Source organism: Phyllostomus discolor, chromosome 4 (genome assembly GCF_004126475.2).
Source record: "Phyllostomus discolor isolate MPI-MPIP mPhyDis1 chromosome 4, mPhyDis1.pri.v3, whole genome shotgun sequence".
NCBI lineage: Eukaryota > Metazoa > Chordata > Mammalia > Chiroptera > Phyllostomidae > Phyllostomus > Phyllostomus discolor.
The window spans coordinates 137,746,261-137,766,496 of NC_040906.2; the positions used below are offsets into that span (position 1 = coordinate 137,746,261).

Consider the following 20,236-nt stretch of genomic DNA (forward strand, 5'->3'; position numbering starts at 1 on the left):
AAGAAACAGTTTATTCTTGTACTATTTATTGATTATTGTATTATTTTGTATATAAACAACTGTAAACCTACTCCCCCCCCCTTATAGTAGTCCTCCCTTATCCACTGGGGATTCCATCCCAAACCCTTAGTTTTTACCTATACATACCTGTGATAAAGTTCAATTTATAAATTAGGCATAGTAAGACATTAACAACACTAACTAATAAAATAGAATAATAATAAAAATATACTGCAATAAAAATTATGTGAATGTGGCATCTCTCTTTCTCTTGTCACAGTGGACTGGGTAACTGAAACCATGGAAAGCAAAACTGTGGGTACAGGGACTGCTGCAAATGTACACATCAGCATTTAATTCCTGATCCTTAGTTCATAAATTTGCTTTATAATAATTTTGGGTTTTTTTCAAAGATTTTATTTGTTTATTTTTAGAGAAGGAAGAGAGAGAGAGGGAGACAGAGAGAGAAACATCAATGTGTGGTTGCTGGGGGCCATGGCCTGCAACCTAGGCATGTGCCCTGACTGGGAATCGAACCTGCGATGCCTGGTTCGAAGCCTGTGCTTAATCCACTGAGCTACCCCAGCCAGGGTGCTTTATAACAATTTTGAATAACATGTTGAGACAACTATCAGAATATGGAAAACTATCTTTTATATATATTATATACTAAAGAACTTGTTTTTATCTGTATATCAGCCTTTTGCATTTAGTTAGTTTAGTAATAAAGTGCTCTCCATCTTATTATATCATTTTAGTGTGTTGATCTGTTTAAATTAACCTCAGAAGAGATCTTCATTTTCCTGTCTATTTGATATAGACTTCTTGTTGCAGAGTAAAATTATGCATGAACATCATGAAAATATACACAATTCTACAGTGCAATATTTCTCTTGAAGGGAAGTGCTTGAACAATCTGCATTCATTAATCTAACATACTCATTTAATTAGGATATCTTTGTGAGCTCTTGCTATCTGTGCAGCTGTGTTGTAGACACTAGACATACAGCTCAGTAAAATAATAATAAAAGTAATAATAGCAATAGAGAAACAGAATGCTTTGACTTTAGGGAAATTATAAGGTTTATTACATTGAAGGAGCCTGGATTAGCCGTCAAAAACTATATGACATGCACATTTCCAATAAACTGTCAGTTTGAATTGAATTGCATTTCAGTAACTATGTAGTGGGTTTTCTTCTGGTTTTTAGAATCACTGTCTTGTAAGATTAACCAGGTCTTCCTTGGACAGATGTGTTGGTATTAAAGTTAATGTGAACCTGCTGCTGACTGAAGATCTTTTTTGACCCTAATGTTTTAGGGTTCTCCCACCATGTCTTTCTAGAAGGGGATACGCAGCCCCAAGAGCGACTGATCAGCCAGTCCTTAGGGGAAAACATCCCGCTCGCTCAAGGTCGAGTGAGCACTCTAGTGTCAGAACACTGTGTTCTGTCCACCACCTTGGCCCCGGAGGGTCGGCGCCACCTTCTCCGCTTCTGACCAGGTCGCTATTCAGTGTCCAGCCCAGCTTTCATGTCCTGCCTCCGGGTGTCGCTGTGGTGTTGTACCTTCCTGAGCACTCGATGCTTTCACTCATTATGACACCATGATTTTTAATCCTTTCTTTGTGACACAAACCTCTCTCACATCCACTATTACTTGCATCTATCTCCACTGTGCTGGTGATATTCTATAGTTCCTGCCAACGAGCTATCATTGAAAATTAACTTTGGCTGTGTTACGTCCTTCCATCTGTCTGTGGCATATTCATATATATATTAACTATATGAAATCATGTGGAATTAAATGTATATTTGCTTTAAAAAGTATAAGGAATTTAAAACAAACTTTGGTATGTGTTCATTAAAATCTTAGTTTTAAAGTTCTTTAGTTTAAAAAAATACGTTCAGTGCCAGCAGATGGAGATCAACTCACTCCTGGGCAGCAGCAATGCATTTGCACACGTCTGAATTCTTATTCGTACTTTTGGTTCTTGCACCAGTATGTTTCCTAGCATGTGCCCAAGATTATTTTTAAATACCTTTCAAAGTTTTTTCCTATTTAAAAATAAAATACTAGTAAATGGTAATTAATAAAAAGTCTTCAGCTGTAACTATTCTTATCACTTATAAATGATTCCAGATATAAATATGTATTTAATAATAGCAATTTAGGTAACAGTCTTAACTAATTTATGCATACTGTGAAGATTCAGAGGCTAGAATTAGATATTTTTGGTTCAGCACTACCAAAAATTGATAACCTAATAGAAAGCCACAACTTCCTGGCAAGTTCATAAAAAGAAGTAAGTCCAGTTCTGTGCAGTTCAGGAATTAACTATGCATAGCTGAGTGGACAGACACTGCCCTTTTTCTTTGTAATTTTTTACACATATCATAAAAAGTTTTGATGTTTTTCTTCCAAAGACCTAGTTAGGGGGTTTATACCTGTATTAATAATAGCAGGAAGAAGGAAAAGATTTGTGTCAGGCCCTCTTGGGATTTCATCGTTTCATACCCCACTTGTTTTCTGCCCACAGGACGCACCGACAAGGAAGTCCACCCCACTCCCCTCCCGCAGACCCGACCTTCGGCAGTCGAAGGGGAAGGCAGCTCCCACAAGTGCCAGTGAGAAGCGGCAGTATAGAACAAGGTATCCACTAAAGAGTGATCATTGTCCAAAAATCTTGGATTTGGGAACCATCTGTCTTAATACCCCTTTTAGTTAACAAATAGTATTTTGATTATATGTAGTTTGCTGGATCTTACGAATTTAAATTTCTTAGAATTTTAGTCCCAGCCCTGAGTTATAATGGTTCATGGCATATACTGTGATTTTGCTGAGTGAGTGAATTATTGAATTTTAGATGGTCTATTGAAAGAACAGATTGAGTCCTACAGTTAACTTTTTTCAAGACAAAAAAAGAAAATAAAAAATTGTAATCCTCAGTGCAACATGGTATATTGTGTTCAAAGAAGACCTTGTTATTTAACCTTGTTTTTCAAGTATTTTTTTGCTTAAATACTTGATCACATAGAGAAGAGTTTACTAATGTTTTTTTATTTTAAATTATTTGCGATGTCTTGTGTTTTTATATAAATTTGATTAAAAAAATGATTTAGAGTACACATTTTAGTGTTAACAGTCCATGTTACTTAAAATTTCTTTATTTTAAGCATAGACACACTGGTTTTTTTGTTTTCCTGGGGTGGGGGTGAGAGAGTTTTGATAATGGAAATTAAATTCTCTAATCTACCTAGGCTAGATGATTTAAATACTGGGTTAAAACAGTCACTGTTTCCTTCATGTGACCCAAAGTGCTATTTAGTTTTTCAGTAGGTGAAATAATTTGTTATCAGTATATATTTTTATATTAACCTTACCAGGGATTTGTAAAGTAGTTTACTGAAATAATTTTAAATTTGGGGTTGTGATGTAAATGGATTACATTTAAGACATGTATTAAAAATCTTTTTTTATGGAACAACTGAAAGGTTGACATTTTGAGTAATTTTTCAGCAGTGTTGGTTGTTACTGATGTTACTTGTATTTCATTTCATGTTGAGGGTGATGGGTACACACTTTACAGCTTAATTCAAGTGCTCTACTGAATGTATCATAAAAATGTTCAAGACCTAAGGAGATAAACACATTGCTTCAAAGACTGATATGGCAGAGTTTTTAAGCAAGATACTTGGTTATAGAAAAATTAGTATAGATTGTAAGAAGTTATCAGCTTTCTGATACAGGAATGCTGCTATAGTAAACTCTGGATTTATATTATTTTTTAAAAATTGTACATCCCATTGATACATGCTTTACTATTCGGGCTTCTTAAAGGGTATTCTTTTAGTTCACCAGGAAAATATGAGGCAATGTGAAAACCTGACTTTCTTTTCCAAAATACAAATTCACTGGAGCTCTCAATTTATGTGTTTAATAAACTTTCATTTTGGGGGGGAACATTTTGAGAAGATAATTCATAACTGATATTATTAAGAATGAAATTAGCAATACCTAGATGAAATTGTTTTAAAATTTACTTTTAGAAAATGAAATTTGGTGTTTATTTAAAATATCCATTCATGACTTCCTGTTGCACAACTAAACAAACTACAAATTCTGGTGTTTGGCTACAATTCAGTGTTACTGGCCATATTTTGCTAAAGATTGAAATCTAAAATGACTCATGTATTCCTAAAATTCTTTGCATTTCCTTTAGTTGCTGAAATACTTCAGGTTCAAATCATATAAGGTTACTGAATATAACTCTCATAGTAATACTATATTATTTCTGTAGACATAATACAAATTGCATCTATAAAATCAGTTGACTTGTATGCTGGATTTTGGTTTTTTAAAAGCTCATGTTCTATTGTTAATATCAACATTACTGTTTATTATATTCATATTCACAGTTGTCTTTCAGATAAATCATCAATTTGTAAGGATTGAATTGAGGTGGGAAGAAAGGAATGGCTGAGGATGAAATTGATGGAGTTATTTTGCTACTAATGTCACAAATATGATAGTAAATACTTGTTTGAAGTTCCTGAAATTTATGGTTATATAGATAAAATCTTCTAAGATTATGACAACATATTATTATATCTCAGTGTTTTTCTGTAATTAACATAGATTTGGTTACTTTATGATGTTAATATGTGCTTTGGGACTTTTGGTAAATGATACTATCCCCAGTTATCTTACTATAGATCTATTTCAAAGTGAACAGTTCACATGGCATCTTTGTGTATCCTAAAATAATATTTTTTAAAAGTAAACTTCTAATATAGTACATGGCTAGACAGAATTTAGCACACTATTTATTGATTGCATTTTTGTTCTTAAATCTGTAGAATTACCTTATTTTTCTTTTGATATTATTCGTTAAGCTTTATTTCTACCTTTGATGAAGATTAATGGTCTATTGCACTTGACTTCCTTCCAGTTTTTTTCTTTATTTGTTTTATTTTTAACAGAGGGTTATTCTCCTTTTTTAAAAATAACTGAGTTGATAAGTAGTTGATCAGTAAGAGCAGATATTTCACATGGTATAGATTCCTGGATAGTGATACAATATTTTGCTAAACTTATAAAATAATTATATCCAAACACAGTTTCTGGATATAGGTGTCCACATTATTATTTTTGGATGCATGCTGACATGATTAGATTGTTTGGGTTTTTTGTTTGTTTTTTTTGTTTTTCTGTAATTCAGTGTTGCTATTCTTCTTTGTACTGTAAAAGCAATATGTATTATTTTAAAGGGTACCATCCTTTGAAAAGGCATGTTTACTTAGTTTTTGAAAAAGTAATTTCACAGTTTGTTTGTTTTTTTAAATTAGGAATGCTACATGGAATTTGATTATGTTAAAGGTTTTTTAGGGGAAAAGGAGATAGGTGATTACAACACAGATTTTGAAATAAAATAGCTGAAAAAAAATAGCCTTGAAATTTAGGTAGCTCAAATGGCATTGTGATAATTGAGAACAAAGACTTAGAGGAAATTTATCTGGTTATATTTGAGTGTTGTATTCCAATGTAGCCTTTACATAGCATGAAGCTTGAAAGTACCATATTGTTCGCATAAAAATGTTGTACAGTTTTCTGAAATCAAATGATATCTTTTTATTCTCAACTGAATGCCTTTTAAAGAAGATGTATTTAAAGATTATTCATAAACTAACATATGCTGTGCTACTTGTCTTTTATGTATTCTGTTATATCTGCTACCTATAACTCTAATAATATTCCTCTTCAGAAATATCTAGATAGGCCCTTATTTCTTAGTACATGGCATACCAACAAGAAGGTTGATATATAGCTTATGAAATATCTAAGAAATATAGTCTCCAAAGAACAATTTCACCATGACATATTTTAATATCATTGATATAGAAGGAAGAAAGGATTCCTTAAATTAGACTATATTTTTCCATTTGGAAAATGTTGCAGAATATTTTTCAAAATGAAAAGAAAATATCTACTTCTAGTAAAAAATGGAATTTATTTTTCATAAATTATATTAAATTTCAAATCTGAAATGCTATTTATTATTTTTAAATTAAAAATGATCACTATGAATATTAAATATGCTTTTTAAATTGTTTTATAAAAAGTCACAATGGATTAAAATTAACATGTTTTCATAAAATTGGTGCTGAAATATTTTTTAATTCTTAAAAAGCAAGAAAAATGACACAAAATATGTTTCAAATGCCAAATGTATTAATTTCTCAATGTTTCCCATTTTATTTTAAATCTCTAAATTGTACTCATTCTTTCTTTGATTAATTTTAGTACCATATTTGAGACTTCTTCATGTTTATCATTGTAAGTTACCATGTCACATTACATGTTATGCATTTTTATCATTCATACCACTGTGTTGATCCATATTTTCATGTCTAACTATAAATTTGCTGATTTCTTTCTTTTGTTTCCATCATTATGTGCATTTAATTCATTGAAGAACAAGAAAAATATAACTCTTCTACAAAAGGTAAATATTAATGTAAATTTTAAGCCATTTATTATTGTTTATTTTCTTTCATAATATATGAGAGTTATATAACTGTACTTATTGAAATAATGAGCAAAATTATTTAACAGTAGCTTTTTTCCCTGCAATGATTTTGTGTGGAATTTGGTATCAGTTATTGTATGAGTAGTTCACATCAAAGAAAAAATTATTAAAATTAAGAATATTTTTGCTTCAAAATTTATCCACACTGCCAACTAGAAAAATTTTTATAGATTTTTGTTTGTATCTTTGCATTCCCCTTCTCTCATATACAAGGATTTAATTCTTACCTTCAGTTCAGGGTAATAACTGGGACAGAGGAGTAGAAAATCCCCGGGGTTTCCCCTTCTAGATAGCAGTAACCTTAGTGAATGTTCGGCCCCCATTGCAGTCATGCTGCAAATCAAGTTGCTGCCAAAATATATGCCTCATGACCTCAATAGTGTCATCATGCCCATCAGTCCTCTCTTCCCAAGGGACATAAGAGGAAAACCTTCCAGCCTGCTGTGCTGGCACATTGCTGAATCCTATCTCATCATATTTTGGATCACATCTGAGTTTTGGTCTTGGACTTGAGTTTCAAGTAAAGGCACACCTCATCCCACTCTCATGTGCCACTCACACCATTTCCTGTTTAGTGTTATTTTTGTCCTGATAATTAAATATAGGAGCATGGCTTTTGCTTAATGAAATAATTTTAATAATACTTAAATGTTTATAGTGCTTTATAATTTAATAAAAGTACACTTACTCAAGACTTGTGTATCAGTGATTAAATCAGTTTGTTGTCCGTAGTAACCCTATAAGTCCTGAGGTTAGCTTCATCCCTATTATGAATGATAAACTCAGGTTCAGAGAGGTTAAGAGACTTACCCATTCATACCACTGATAAGTAGTAGACTACAAACCTAGGTGTCTTCCCTCTATAGTTTGGTGGGTTCTACATTAAAAGACACAAATCACAAATGTATTATCCCTAACTCCATGTATTATGTTTCACAATGTCACAGTGTAAAGATGCAAGATAATATTCAGTTAATTAAGTTTGAATTTACAAACGTGTATATTCTGGCACATACTGTATATTCTGGCATAGTGTCTTACACACTAGTCAGTAAGTATAAATTAATAAAAAGTAAAATATTATCCAATGTGATTAAGCTGTTTTGGTCCCTAGATTTTACGTAGATTTCTGGCCATCATTCATTTTTAATTCAAATACCAGAAACATAGTTTTAGGTTCTGTAATACAGAAATGGCTAGTGCTTTTCTACCTAGATTCAGAAGAATTTCTTTGTATTTGCAAGATAAATCTTAGTATAATAAAAGCAATACATCTTTATATTAGGAAGGAGTCATGACCTAATTCATTTAGACAAAAGAACAAAAAATATAATAATTCTTCATTAGAGCTCTACCATACATATCATTACTAGCCAAAAGCTATAACTGTCTGATCAGAACAAAACAAAATCCCTAATTGGTACAATCTAAAGTCTGTAGGAAGGGCATACATTTAGAGGTTCACTACAACACATGTCAGATTGTTATATTTTTACAAGGTCATTGTATTCTGGCTGAGATGTGCTGTCACTCTGCTAAGTCTTCCTTGGACTCGGGATGTGGATCTGCCTCACAGAATGGACCATGTGGCTGAAAACCACCAAAGGGGTGTGTCCCGAAATGTGTCCAGGCAGGACCCGGGTGCTGCCCTCCTCTCGGGGACTTAGGGAGCACAGCTTAGCCATGAAAAGTTTGAAAGCTCCAAAAGGATAGAAGCAATTTCAAAAAAAATTTAAAGCCACATTTTAGACTCACATATCCTGTAAAAAATAAAGAAAAAAACAACTTGTTCTGTATGAAGACCCTGCTACCCTGCTGCTGTGAGCTCATCTTTACTATGATTAGTCACATGGGAGAATTCACCTACCTCGGGTGCTCCTGGGACAGATGAGGACAGGGACATGCCATGCCCAGCTGCCAGTGCAGGCTGCAGAGCTCCCAGCAAGAGTTTGTTTTTTATGAATTCTAGGTAAGCTCGTAGGACAACCAGTGAATGGTGCCAGTTTGTGGAGGACAGAGAGGTTTCCTGGGAAGCTAGACTTTCAGTGCTAAAACCAGCCTAGTTCTGGGCAGACTGGGACAGTTGGTCACCCTAACTGTAGGGAATAATTTTCCAGCATACATATTTGTAAAGCGTATGTCTTTAAAGCACAGGAAGAGCAGTATAAAATACTACTAACATTTTTAATGGTAACTAGAATTCATTGAGCACTCACTCTCTATCAGTGGCTCTACTAAGATTGCTATATATTTATTTCAATATTTTCATAGCCACCTGCGACACAACTATTACCTCATTTTCTAAATGAAAAAGGTAAAGCTTAGGAAAATTAAAAACTTGGCTCCTTATCAGTCATAAATTTGACAAGTGGTAGAATAGGGAACTAGCTTCCAGTCTCGCTCCAAGACTTTGTTCTCAAATACTTTGTTCTAACAGCTTCTCCAACATTCAAGCAGCATTTATTGAGAATCTGCTGTGCCTACAGTACCACGAAACCATGGTAACGAAGTGTGCACAACTGTAAGGAAGGCATCATTACCTATTTTGTTAGAGAATTAAAGGGATTATGTGGGATGCCTAAAGTGCCCAAGCTGTTGTGAGGCAGAACCAGATTTTGACTCTGAACCCCAGGTTCTGTCCACTGTCCCGCGATGCTGTGACATCTACCACTTCCACCCCAGGATCTTAGAGAGGCCCAACGAGGGGTCCTGCCTCCTCCAATGACCTGATATTTTTCCACTGGGCTGAATTTTCTAATACCTGCCTTGCCCCTCAAGTTACCATGTCACTTGAGAAAATAAAGATATGGAATAAAGATAACACATTCTTGGGATTGAACAGTTAACTGAAGAACTGTCAATGTTTATATTACATTAGTTGCCCTTTACCTCCCACTTTTATGTTAGAAGCGGAGATACCATATAATTGTGGGCTTCACAAACTGCTTTGTAGGCATATTTTAAATTATTCATTTTAAAGTAAGCCAATTTTTCCCTCTCTGCTACATTTCTTGGACAGTTTTAAAGAGCCCATGAATGTAGTTTGGGGGCATCGAAATAATGCAATAAGAAGATCAAACAGAACCAGAAATTAAATGACTTCAAGGTGAGAAAAATGCTATTATCATAATAAATTTCTAAGTTATATGCCTTTGGATAGTATTTCTTAAGTGCATTAACTTTGGCTTTTGGAAGCAATTTTGAATTGTAACAAAACACATTATAATATGTTTTCTACAAATATGAATTTTCTTTATCATGAAAAATGTGTAATTTACACACAGAATAAAAGACAATTAGAATTCAAGTGATTAAATGATTTGAACAGGAACAAAAGTTAATAACATTTGATGCTTTTTGCTTTCCTGTTTCATTAATAACATTTATGATTATTATTGTAATGAGGTAATAAGGGGCATTTAAAGATTGTCTCTAGTCAAGTACACTTCACAGTACAGGTTTTTATTTAAAATGGTCAAATAAATTACCTATACTTCCCTTCTTTAAATATTGGTGAGAACAGTTTGAAGCTAACCTTACAGAATGTAATCAATATGGAACCTTATTTTGGTGCAGTCCATATAAAATTACTTTAATAATTTTCTGTTACATTAGTTATTGTATAAATGATGTTTGCATACTTACTTTAATAGTATACCGTGGCTGTGAAACACGTTATAAGAACAAATTTGGTACTCGACTTTTGCTAAAAATAAATAATTTGTGTTTTCTAAGGAACCAGCATTATTTTAAATCTCATTAAGTAGAAAAGGACTTCAATTTTATTTATATCTTTATTGGATGCATATTTAGTAGATATTAGGCCAGATGATTCATATCCTGTTATGTGAAGATTCTGAAGATTCAATTTTCTTCATTTTCCAGGGAAATGCTTTTCCTGAACACACATGAATATTTATGAATGTTTATTCATAAATATTTAGAGTTCCACTAGTGAAAATGTCTAACTTATCTTTTTTTCCTACAAACCCAAAAAAGTAGTTGCCATTCTGGCCTAGAGGGCAAAGCAGCCCATATAAAATGGTTCAGAACTCCTGGTTTTCACCCTGTTTTCCCATCCTGCTGATGCAATGTGGTTATTTATAATAGTATTACAGGCTTTTGAGACTTCAAGGTATTTAACACTTGTACCAACCACGCCTCAACCGGCAAGAAGTGCCCTGTTGAGCTGGCATGTATTACTCTCTTATTCCCAGGATCTATAGAGGGAAGTGCTGAGGAAAATAGAAGGCAGACAGATTAAATGGATAGGCTTTTTGATTTTTTTCCTTTATAGATATATATGTGCTTTAAATATTGTATTTTTTACAAATTTTAAAATGTGTGAACACTTATTACAGAAAAAAAGGAAGAGACTGTCAAAAAATTTATGTTGAATGTAGCACTTCTGCTACATCAAACCTTTCAACAGAGATTCTTTTAACATCAGTATAATTGAAATAATGAAGAGTTGTGGATACACGTATCAGAGATGACTCAAGATAAACAACACGAGCTCTCAGGGAGTGATTCTGTTTCCCAGGGAAGCCTTTGCTGCAGGGGCTGCTCTTCAGAAAGATGCTATTTGAAGAGGTGTCTCTTAAGGAGACAGTGCTCCCTCTAAAAACCGAAATACATTTTGGGAAAACTAACCCTGTGTAACAGGAAATGACAGGTAAAATGACAGATTCTTTCATCAAGAGCCTGAACTTCTTATCTGTCAAATATTTGACTCATGTGTTCAGTGTTACTCAGGGGCTTAGCAATTTTGACACAGAAAGGATTGTTGGTGGTTGGAAACCCTGAGTGCTGTTTTAGATGTCTCAGTGATTATCGACAGGCTAGAACAAGAGACAATGCTGTGGATTGGGCTGTGCTGAGGTTTGAGTAATTGTACATACAAATTACCTGTTTCACCCATGCTAGCATTCCACGTCAGTTATCTACCAGAACGCAGGTTATTTTTTTCAGCCTTTAAAGACAATTTGATGTTTGTAATTAATGTGCGTTGTTGTTGTGTTTCATGTTTCACATGCTGGATAGATGTTGGCTTTATTTTATTGTTAATGTCATTATAGTATAATCCTTAACATCCAAAATATACAAGGGCACAAGAGAAACAATTTGGCATATTTTGACACTGGCAAATTCACATGCATTTTATTCTAGGATAATGACCCAGAACTAGGGCATTTCTGTTATAGTAAAAAAATTTATACATTTAATGTCCATATACTGTATACGTGGTTGGTGAGGTAGAGGGTATAAAATCAACTTTGATAATAACTTTGATATTAAATCAAAGTTGCTTACTATACTTCTGTGACTAAAAAGTATAAACATGCAATAAATATATTTTTTATTGGAAAAAGAAACAATAAAAATAATGTAAAATACAACTGGCCAATTTTTTTCAATATATGTAGTCTTGATACATTGGCAAATTTTAAAATGCTGGAAATTAGGTAACAGAACAAAGAGAAAGTCTTGAAAATGTGAAAAATAAAAAAACACTTCACCAACATCAGTACCCTACTGAACTGATGTTTGAATCACAGACTAAAGCAACAGGAGATTACTCTAAGTGATCTGTTCACTTTACACAGAAAACTCCATAGTGGAGAGACACACCAAGAACTGATCAGTGCAGCATTGATGAATGGGAGTGGGTCTAGTGCTAAATCTGTGCTCAGTTATTCCCAGTCTTGGGTTGTTACCATTTTGCCACATTGCTTCCAGGTATATGAGGGGGGTACCCCCTCAAAACTGGAACTATCTTCTGAAGGGTAGGTCCCACGTAGTACAGACTTCTCCCCCAGGTGAGCGTTCTTGGAACTCATCTGTATTATTGTACCAGTGGGCATTTTTGGGAGAGGTTGTGTTCAGCTTCAGTTAATTTTTTTTCAAAGACAGTGTGTTTGCCCATTTTATAATGGGTAATTTATGAGCGCATCTGCCCATACCACGCTGAGTCTTCAGCAGTTTTTGACCAAAACTGGCATGACCCTGGGCCCCACCCCCCCTATTCACCTGATCTCATCCTGAGCAACCTTTTTTTTATTTCCCTGGATGAAAAAAGTCCTCAAAGGGAAACATTTTGCTGATGTGGAAGAGGTCAAAGGATAAAATGGCAGAATCACTAAAAGGCATTTAAAATTGATGAATTCAAAAACTGTTTTGAGCAGTGGAAAATGTCTTGGTAGATGTATTACATCAAATGGAGAGTACTTTGAAGGTGACTGAAATTTAAATATGTAAGAATAAATGCACAATTTTTTATAAATAAATCCTGGATTTTGGGAGGTCCCCATTGTATGGAGAATGTTTGTCCATCTTAATTTATATTCCTCTGAAGTCTAAAAACTGTGAGTACAGATTAGTATTACATTTTGAATTTTCAAGTATCAAATTATTTTTCTATCCAGGCTTTATAATTTTTATACTGATTAAAGATTCAGTAAGCTAATTTTTTTCATCTTTTATTACTCTTTAATCTCAATGTTTCATATTGTTTCTTATATTTGAGTTCCCCTATAAGTGATTTTTTTTAAAATAAAGTGCTTCAGAGAGGGGATTTTTTTCAATGTTGCCAATAACTAAGGCATTTTAGGTATTTCATTCATATATTCCATTCTACCTGACAATTTCCAGATAAGTGGTTATTTATCCCTGCTGTTTCTAGTCATGCACTGAGGAAAGATGGAACTCCACTATCGCCGAGCTCTCGTCATATTGCTATGCAGCCAGGAAGCAGAGGCATTAATTTTTCTGTTCATACTATATGACAGCATATTGTAATTAACTAGACAGGCTTAATTATTCTGTCCAGATTTTATCGTGTATTGCATTTGTCACCTGTACTAGCTAACCTTGTTATAAAATACTGTTAAATCTTTTTACCTTAATATATTTAATCATATAGAAATTTTTATGTTTTCTTTTACAATCATATTTCACCTAAAATACTTGAAAATTGGAAAGTTTAACAATGTAATGTGTGGATTTTTTTGCCAATAAACACAAACATTTGAAATTTCAATTTTATGTTAACTTAGATGCAGAGGAAGAATTGTGAAACACTTAAGAAATTTGAAGATCAGACCAACTTCATCTATATATAATTGCAGATTCATAAATAGTATTTTAAATATATTTATGAAAGGTTTAAGTTTATAGTGATCAGAAAGCATCTATACCTATAACATTGATAATATTTTAAAGCAAATTACAAATGACTGGTAAGTCAAAAGAGTTTCTTTCCCAGAAAATTACATTCTCCTTGGAGGTGATTCTATAGAAATTTTTCTGTGATGGGTTAGAGAAGATTTATTGAAGACCTTTAAGCTTTTTTTTTAAGTCACAGGATTCTTTAGTAATCTTATTAAGGAGTAGATAAAAGACAAATCCTTATAGGCATAAACAACATTTGTAAATGATTTTTGCTGGGTTTGTAGATTCATCAATGTTCAACCACATCAATAGATTAGGAATTTATATAGCAAAGCATGTGGCATGACAAAAAGAATTATTTTAATCTGTTTTTGTTTTTAATAATATCTAATGCTTTCCATTAGACAACTGTAATAAATCAGACTTTTAAAATTGTATTTACTTTTCTCACCTGCAAATTCCAATCAGAGTTATTCTTGTGTGTGGTTTGAAGACAAAAATAACTTTAGCTAGGCTACTGCTCCCTTCTCACGATTTAGTTTTGTGTTTTGTAAAGACTTAGTGCAGCTGTGTCCTAAACTAAATAATCCTATTTAGAGGGACTGGTATTATCCCAGCAAAGCCCTCTGGCCAGAACCGCCAGAATGATTTCAGGTGAGTCTGGTCAGAAGCTCCGGGGAAATAATCTCTTTAGTGTCAAGTCACCACCCTCCCTAAGAAGTACCTGGTGCTTAACGTGAAGGTTACAAAGTTCTGGGTGGATGGATGTCAAGAAGCTCTTCAAATAAAATTAATATCATTTGATGAGAAAATTGAGTTAATATCATTTAAATCTGTTTTTATACCAAGTAGAGATTGCTTTGAATTGCATTAGCTTTAATTATAAAATACAACTGATTATCACAGTTCATTTGGCTTCTTCAAAGCTCAAAGACTAAGCAAGTGCCCCTGAAGTACCCATACCATAGGCAGAAGGCATGGAACAGATATTTGTATATATTGTAAAATATATTGCATATAGCTTTCTATAAATATAACACATTTTTCAATAACTTTGTCTCAATTTCTCATTACTCCCAATTAACATTTTGCATTATAATATTCATTCTGCCTCCTTATATGTTATATAGTAATTAACAAATTTCTGTACTGCTTTTCTCAAGATCTCATTGACCCATCCTTTAATCATTAATAGTTAATATTTACTGTCTGTGAAGTCAACATTTTCAAAGCAAGCATGTGTCTTTGCTTAATTCACATAACTGATGTTAGGGATTGATAGTTATCTGTCTAATTTATTGAATTTAAACAAAGCTAAACTTCTAATATTTGGTGGTAAAAGTATGATTTGAACATTTAGTCTGTACTTGAACACACAACAAAAACTATGTAATGTTTTAAATTTTTACTTGATTTTTAAAATGGGTGTCAGTGTCGTTTATCAAGGATGATGGGCCATGTTTAGTCATTGCAATTAAAAAAATCTGTCAAGTATTTTTTATAAACTTCTTGGCAAGAGATGGAAACAACAGTCAAGTCAATCAGATATATCAGCTTCCCATTATCCTTTAAATTATTAGGGCCTTTTTTGTGGACAGCCCAGTGCATTCATCACAACAGAATTTTTTCATGTATATGTGTATATACACTATTTAGAAGTAAATCTTAGCACTTGAAGAGGTTGAATAGTCCAGGAAACTGGCAAAAAATAAACTATCAGAATGTCAACATAGATATCACCCAACACAAGTGTGTGTCTGGGGCTGACTTTGCATTCCTCTGCTTCCTGAGCTCTTTCTTCCCTTTTGTCTGTGACAGTGTGAACATTGCAGGTGGGGTCTTGAAACCTAGCCACTTATGATGAATTCTGACTTAAAATAACAATTTTATTGAAGGCTGTAATTATTCCTATCTAAACAGTTTCACCTGCTACTTAAGAGATTAACAAAGGCTTAAATGAAATATAGTTCTTCACATATAAATTACAGAGCCAAAATTTTTATATCATGTTTTTTAAACTTACTAATTTTGTATACATGGTCAGACATAACCATCAGAAACAGAAAACTAATCTTTTCTCTTAGTTCAGTTTTAAGACTGGCAAATGTTTAAGAAAAGCTACCAATAGAAATTAATAACTTAATAAGAGTAACTCCTACAAGCAGATTCTTCTCAGTCAAAACAGTTTCTAGGGGACTCCTAGCTGAGAAGGTGCAACGGGTGTGTGCATGCATGCAAGCACGTGTGTGTGTGTGTGGAGTGTTCAGTGTGCATATTTGTTTTCTCTACATATGCACATGCCACAACCAGTGAACTAAATATAAAACATATTTTCACAATTAAATTTTGTTTCACGTGGTCATTTATGAATGGAACTTAAAATATTTCATATCAGATGAAGAAGTAGAGTATTTTGTTACTAATATTTTTTGTTCCCCATTCTGTCATTTGTTCCCCAGTCATATTCTTTTTTACATTAGCATTGCTAGCATTGCATATTCTGCATTTTGTTTAATGTACTAATCATGTGTTATCTTTAAACTCCATTTAATTAAAGTCATGTCAAAAGCATTAAAATCTTAAACCATTCACTTTCTAAAAGGCGCTTCTAATGTGTTAATAGGCTTCCATTGTGTGTTTTTGCAGCAAGCTTAGTAGTGGAGGAGCGAACAAGACAGATGAAAATGAAAGTGCATCGATTTAAGCAGACAACAGGGTCTGGTTCTAGTCAAGAACTTGATCGCGAGCAATATTCCAAGGTAAAACTAGTTAATACCCAACCAATAGCCTCTTTTTTATAAATGTGCAGTGTGTGTACCAGGTAGGACTAGCAAGCAGTGAGATATATAAGAGAAATTATGCAAATGCTAGTCTTGCAACATGACCTTTCTCTTCTTGCTATTTTCACAAGATACAACTTTACTAACTTGGATATAATGTTTTTTTCTAAAAAGGAATTATAAATACTTGATATTAAAGTCACAGACAACAGTATGGTGATTGCCAGAGGAAAAGGGTGGGTGGAGGCAGGTACAAGAGGGTGAAGGGTGGATAAATGGTGATAGGAGCCTTGACTTGGGGTTGTGAAATGCAACACAATATACAGATGTTATGTTAAAGAACTGCACACCTTAAACCTATATAATTTTATTAGTCAATGTCACCCCAATAAATTCAATAAAAATGTTAAAAAAACAAAGTCACTTAATGATCAGTTATCCATAATCAAATTCACATAAGTAAGCAAGATAGATAAAGCCATTTTATCACTTGAATACCATTTAATATTATATTTAAATATTAAGTTACAGATTTTTAGTATTAAGTGCCATTTTTGGTTGAAATTTACTATTGAGATTTGTTACTGAATGACTAAAATCATGTGATGTGGGATATCTTATTCTTCTGTCTTTAGTAAGATAAGATGCTGATTTCAAACTCTTAGAAACTGAAATCCATGCAATTCCACGTGCCAATAAATATTTAACTTATACTTCAATATTATTTTGTAAGACTACAGTAAGGAATTTACAATGTGCTAATCATGATCTAATAATTTTAATTAATATATGCATAGAACTTTATACTTCATGAAATAACATATATATTATGTGGTTTACTTAAAAAAAAATTTTTTAGAGTACTATAAAAGTGGCATAAGCCATTACAGGAAAACCTGCGTTATAATTTGGTATCAAGAAGACCTTTTGGCAGTAATGACCTTTTAGAAATTCAAAATAAAACTGTACTAAATCAATATTATTAGCTTGAAATATGAACCTAGAGAAATCTATTTATATTTATTAAAATATAGTTAGCATACAATATTATAAGGTGTGCAATATAGTTATTTAATATTTAAATATCTCACAAAGTCATCACTGCAATGTCTAGAAACCATCTGACATTGTACAAAGTTATTAGGATATTATTGACTATATTCCCCCCAAATATGTACTCATCTTATCATCACAGTGTTATTTACAATAGCCAATATATGGAAGAACCCCAGGTGTCCACTGATAGATGGACATACAGATAAACTATGTAGGACTGATGTATAATGAAATATTACTCAGTCATATAAAAGGATGGAATCTTGCCATTTATGACAACATGGGTGGACTTAGAGGGTATTATGATAACTGAAATAACTCAGACATAGAAGGGCAAATACAATATGATTTCACTTATATGCAAAAACATAAAATGATCAAACAAAACAAACAGGTTTACAAATACAGAGAACAAACCATGGTTACCAGGGAGAAAGGGAGTGGGAGGAAGGGTGAAAAAACCTACTTATATTTAAATTATGGAGATTGGCCACTATAGAGCCAGATATTCAGAAACTTATACAAAAGGTAGAGGTGGTTGCCAAATATGATTTATCACTGGGCTGCCATAGAGTCGTGTGTGTTAGTTGCATTTTGTTGCTTTACATTTTAGGTTAACTGCAGAAGGATTTCCAACAGAGACAATGCTTGTGGTCGCTGTGACCACTGATTCAATTCCCTAGGACTCTGAAACAACACCTTACAAAGTGAAAGTAGTAAAGGAAAAAAAAAACTACTAGTAAAGCATCTTAATGTTTTATAGAGTTGCTGATTCCAGCTCCATGTATATTCTTTGTGGTTTTTTTCTGTGTGGTATCACCACTTAATCAGCTTGCCTGTCTTTATGGGTATCATTATCATTTTTGTTTTCTTGTACTACAAATGAACTAAGAGTTAGAAGGCAGGGTAATTTATGATTTCTTTCTCCACAATTGGATGCAGTTATTCAGAAATGTTCTTTAAACTGAAGAATCTTCATTAAACCAGGAAATGCTTTACCGGCTTCTTAGAATTATGTCAAAGGATGAGGTCAAATAGGGAGTTATATATAGGAAGTGAGGCATAAATAAAGAAAGAATCAGGGCAAAACACCAAAAGCCTTTCTGCAGTATTATGAACTAAGACTCAAATCATTAATCAGCTGATCAAAAAAATCTACAAAATGAAGTACTCTGGACGCCAAATGATCACTAATCCTTATATTCATAATAAATCAAAAGGAGGCTTATCTGGCTTGGAAGATTCCAAGTTCTCTGGCTCATAGTAATTTAGAACTTAAAATTACTTTAGGGTAACTTTCTATTCCAGCTCTTTTGTTTACCAAATGTATGAAACTGAGGACCAGGAGAAAGTGGGCCTTTACCAAAACTGGTAAAGCCTTTCTGGGGGGTGATAAGCCCAGAACTCCTGATGGGAACTTAGGTGCCTCTTTGTTCTGCTTTCCCACCATTGAAATGTGTGTTGTGCCCTAGTGTGATTCCTCAGAGGCTCCCTACAGCTTTTAGTTTGCATACAGTTTAATTATCACATTCTCATTTTTCTCCCTTTTTTACACAGGCATCTTTTTCTGTTCCTCTTATCTGAATGTTACTTTTTTAAATGTAACTTTTTAAATGTTATTTTTAAATACGTTACTGGTGTTCTTACTGACTGCATAAATTGATGTTATTACATAAATAAAATGAGTACATTTTATCAGTAAATGTGAGATCAAAGATATATCTTTAAGCTTATAAGAACATAGGATAGTAAAAATATGTAAGATAAAATAACAAGTGATTAGCTGTTTATTTTATATGTCAAGTAAAGGATACTCTTCATAATTCTAATATATTTTGGCCTAATGCTTACAATAAAATTTCTAGCTTCCAGTTACCTCAAGTCTGTCTCATATACTTGAGAAATCATCTTAATTTTTTACCCCCTAACCCCTGCTTTTTTATGATTTACAAAAATACATATTTATTCACATAAACAAGAACTAACATTGTTGTAAATTTCATATACATTTAATTTTAAACCTTATTTCTTTATTCTTTTGTAGCACCTTAAACTATTTGACATTTTGGGTAAAGCAGTACACCTTAGTTGAAATTCTGCCAACTTAGAAATTATGTCATCATTCTCAAAATATTTATAACTAAACACCAGTAGACCTTAACTTTTTTCAGGGCAAAGAAGTACCAGACAAATGTTGCTAAGATGTTTCAAACCTGGCACCACCTTTAAAAAACTGACTGCCCCTAACATTCATCCTAAGGAATGAGCACTAACTTTGCTTTTGAAAAAGACACAAAACTACCCTGGTATTGCAGAAATGTGACACCGCGCTGTTTTCCTCACTGATGTTACACAGAGATGCATGCCTTAATGATGGGGTTAAATTCATAACTGGAGGGTGAATTTGCATTTAGGAACTCACATTTTAAAAAGTGTTTATGTGTCTGTAAACCAGGAACAGAAACCAAGACTGATGTAATGTGCATTGTAGGGAGCTGCTGGATATTTATTATTATGTATAAAAATAGCAGCGCTGCAATTAGGACTTCCCCACACCAAGGACTGACTTCTCTGCTGCGTGATCAGTACACACTCCTCCTGAGGATATTGTGTTTCTCAAAATATAATTAATGTATTTCCAT

The 20,236-nt window shown here is 33.2% G+C and overlaps 1 protein-coding gene across 50 annotated transcripts in view; it reads left to right on the forward strand.

The window, feature by feature from the left end:
• RIMS1 (regulating synaptic membrane exocytosis 1) overlaps positions 1 to 20,236 on the forward strand; it is a 420,732-nt gene that overhangs the window by 318,555 nt on the left and 81,941 nt on the right. For 21 of the 50 annotated variants that reach the window (XM_036024327.1, XM_036024338.1, XM_036024333.1 and 18 more), the window contains 2 exons: positions 2,539 to 2,651; positions 16,405 to 16,517. In XM_036024327.1, the coding sequence (XP_035880220.1) occupies positions 2,539 to 2,651; positions 16,405 to 16,517 (226 nt within the window). Of the gene's footprint in view, positions 1 to 1,320; positions 1,504 to 2,538; positions 2,652 to 6,474; positions 6,505 to 16,404; positions 16,518 to 20,236 lie in introns of all 50 variants that reach the window. The other 29 variants (XM_036024349.1, XM_036024323.1, XM_036024326.1 and 26 more) reach the window with 5 other exon arrangements.